The sequence below is a fragment of the Zea mays genome, chromosome 5, assembly GCF_902167145.1.
Source record: "Zea mays cultivar B73 chromosome 5, Zm-B73-REFERENCE-NAM-5.0, whole genome shotgun sequence".
NCBI classification, from domain to species: domain Eukaryota; kingdom Viridiplantae; phylum Streptophyta; class Magnoliopsida; order Poales; family Poaceae; genus Zea; species Zea mays.
The window spans coordinates 219,416,790-219,420,329 of record NC_050100.1 but is presented as its reverse complement, the minus strand read 5'-3'; the positions used below and the strand labels follow the sequence as shown (position 1 = coordinate 219,420,329).

The following is a 3,540-nucleotide window of genomic DNA, read 5'->3' as shown; positions in this document are numbered from 1 at the left end:
AAATCAAACTACAATCTATATTTAGAGAGTTATCGGAGAACTCACAATTTTTAACTCCTAAAGTTATTTAGCAACTTACTAAATTTATGATTTAGAGAGCTAAAATTTACATAAATATTGGAGGGGGTATTTTGATCCTACATGAATCCAACATGCTTTCGTCGTTCCCTACTTCATTCAGACAGACAGAGACAGTCAGCAGCGGTGTGATTGTGTGAACATAGAAGAATCAACAGATCCTTTCCTTGGAGACGATCGGAGGCAACTCGCCATCTTTGACCGACCATGCGCAGTCTCCAATCGTGTAAGTACGTCTTCCATTACTTGGGGGCGGGGGCGGGGGCGGCTATAAATATACACGGCCAGCTAGCAGCATCCAAGTCAGTTGAGGAGTTGAGTTCCGCTCCGCCACACCAAAAAGAAACAAAAGCCTACGGCGATCGATCGAGAAGCTGGTCATCGTCAGGATGTCATCGCCGCAGTCAGCAGCGCCGCCCGTGAAGCTGATCACGGCGTTCGGCAGCCCGTTCGCCCACCGCGTGGAGGTGGCGCTCGCTCTCAAGGGGGTGCCGTACGAGCTGGTCGTGGAGGACCTAGCCAACAAGAGCGAGCTGCTGCTCACGCACAACCCAGTCCACCAGTCGGTCCCTGTCCTCCTCCACGGTGACCGCGCTGTCTGCGAGTCCCTCGTCATCGTCGAGTACGTCGACGAGACCTTCCACCATGGCGCGGCGCCGGGGATCCTCCCGGCCGACCCCTACGACCGCGCCACCGCCCGCTTCTGGGCTGACTTCATCGACAACAAGGTACGTGCAATGTCGTGTGTATATGCGTCATGTGAATAATTTCTCCGTGTCCTCACGCACATTCATATACGACACCATGCATGCACAGTGCTTGAAGCCGATGTGGCTGTCGATGTGGACGGACGGCGAGGCGCAGGCGCGGTTCGTCAGGGAGACGAAGGAGAGCCTGGGGGTGCTGGACGCGCAACTCCAGGGGAAGAGGTTCTTCGCCGGCGACGCGCTCGGCTTCGTCGACCTCGCCGCCTGCACGCTGGCTCACTGGCTAGGCGTGCTGGAGGAAGTGGCCGGAGTGCACCTGATAGCGGCGGACGGCGAGTACCCCGCTCTGCGCCGCTGGGCCAAGGAGTACGTCTCCGATGAGGTCGTGAGCCGGTCGCTGCCGGACAGGGACGAGCTCGTCGCCTTCTTCACCGCCAGCAAGGAGAGGTACAAGTCGTGGGTCAGGGCAGAGGTGGAGCGACATTGATCGCTAAAAATGACGCTGGTTGTTGAACTCTGTACGTTCTCTTGTAGTCGAATAATGTGTGGATCGTTATGTACGTATTTCATCGTGTTATATACATCTAATAAGACATGCAAGCTCAGCTGCTCATGTTGATCCCATCTCCATGCGAGCCGGCCTCTGGTGATTTGCTGGACTCGCGTCCCAGTCCCAGCCGCTGCTCGAATGGTTCCTAACTCGCTTACGATCTTCAGACAGCCTCCATCGAGTTTCTCTCCGCCTGATTGGTTTGCTGGCCACACACCCATGCTGCCGACCTGGCGTGAGGCTGACTGGTCGGATAAGGACATTTCTATCGCACCTGCAAATACAGGTAAATAACGTTAAAATAATTTATTTTGTATGCACTCGTGTAACCAAACAGACGGTCTGACTCACCAGGAAGAAGCACTGACGCAAGTCATCACTCTAGGTGGCAAGGCAAACCTATCCCATGCATAGTTGGCCTTTTACGCAAACATTTGCGGCTCATTTTTTTATAGCCAGCCACCACCGAAAATAGATATTTTGCTACCAAAATTAAGTTACTGCCGACAAAGTGTCAATTTTTTAGGTTAGCTCTGCCACAAATCGTAGAATACAAATAGATATTAATTTTCTGCAGCCATTAACAAGCTATCAAAAATATCTAATTTTTGGCGACCATTGTGCAACCGTAAAAAATAGCCAATTTAATTCCGGCGACACACCGTCAAGCCACGATAATTATGGTTAAATTTCGGAGGCCAAGGGGCGCCGATTTTAATTTGGTCTGTTTTCGACAACCACGCCCTTCAAAAATAATCAACTACAGGGTGAAACTTTCACAACACAAATATCACAATATTTATCACAATCATCACAATAGCACAATGCATAGATTCAACCACAATAGTTGTCACATTGACCAAATTCACAACACAAATATCACAATCTTCTCAATTCATCATTGGTGATTTTCTTAAGACAACAAACAGTGCAAATGTGTTTCTATTAGCAGTTCACATAAGAAAACCATCAATGCAAATGTATTTTCACTGGCGCTTCTTTAAACCAACCGCAAGTGATGGTTCTTGTATAAATACTGAAAGGGAATTAGGCTTACACCTAGTTCCTAATAATTTTGGTGGTTGAATTGTCCAACACAAATAATTGGACTAACTAGTTTGCTCTAGTGTACAAGTTATACAGGTGCCAAAGGTTCACACTTAGCCAATAAAAGGACCAAGTATTGGGTTCAAACAAAGGAGCAAGGGCCAACCGAAGGCACCCTGGACTGGTGCACCGGACTGTCCGGTGCACCACCGGACATGTCCGGTGCACCAGGGAAGACCGACTTCAAACTCTTTACCTTCGGGAAATTCCAGAGGCAACTCCGCTATAATTCACCGGACTGTCCGGTGTACACCGGACATGTCCGGTGCTCCAAGGAAGAGCGGCCTCCTGAACTCGCCAGCCTCGGGAATTCATTTGGGCTGCTCCGCTATAATTCACCGGACTGTCCGGTGTACACCGGACTGTCCGGTGTAACAGCGGGGTAACGGCTATTTCGGCGCCAACGGCTACCTGCGACGCATTAAATGCGCGCGCAGCGAGCGCAGAGGTCAGGCACGCCCATGCTGGCGCACCAGACAGTCTACAGTACGTGTCCGGTGCGTCACTGGACATCCAGGCGGGCCCAGAAGTCAGAGCTCCAACGGTCGGAACCCAACGACTTTGGTGACGTGGCTGTCGCACCGGACTGTCCGGTGCACACCGGACTGTCTGGTGCACCATCGAACAGACAGCCTCCACCAAACGGCTAGTTTGGTGGTTGGGGCTATAAATACCCCCAACCACCCCACATTCAAGTGATCCAAGTTTTCCACTTCTCAACCACTTACAAGAGCTAGACATTCAATTCTAGACACACTCAAGTGATCAAATCCTCTCCAATTCCACACAAGGCTTTAGTGATTAGCGAGAGAGATTTGCCGTGTTCTTTTGAGCTCTTGCGCTTGGATTGCTTCTTTCTTTCTCATTTGTTCTTGTGATCATAAACTCATTTGTAACCAAGGCAAGAGACACCAATTGTGTGGTGGTCCTTGCGGGGAAGTTTTATTCCCGGGTTGATTTGAGAAGAGAAGCTCACTCGGTCCGAGGGACCGTTTGAGAGAGGGAAAGGGTTGAAAAAGACCCGGCCTTTTGTGGCCTCCTCAACGGGGAGTAGGTTTGAGAAAACCGAACCTCGGTAAAACAAATCCACGTGTCTCA

The 3,540-nt window shown here is 50.4% G+C and overlaps 1 protein-coding gene across 1 annotated transcript; it reads left to right on the top strand.

The window, feature by feature from the left end:
• Positions 1-383: 383 nt before the first annotated feature.
• On the top strand, positions 384-1,407 carry LOC541837 (glutathione transferase24). The gene is made up of 2 exons (NM_001111518.2): positions 384-806; positions 895-1,407. The coding sequence occupies exons 1-2, from the start codon at positions 468-470 to the stop codon at positions 1,270-1,272; spliced, it is 717 nt and encodes a 238-aa protein (NP_001104988.1). The 5' UTR covers positions 384-467; the 3' UTR covers positions 1,273-1,407.
• The last annotated feature ends 2,133 nt before the right edge of the window (positions 1,408-3,540 follow it).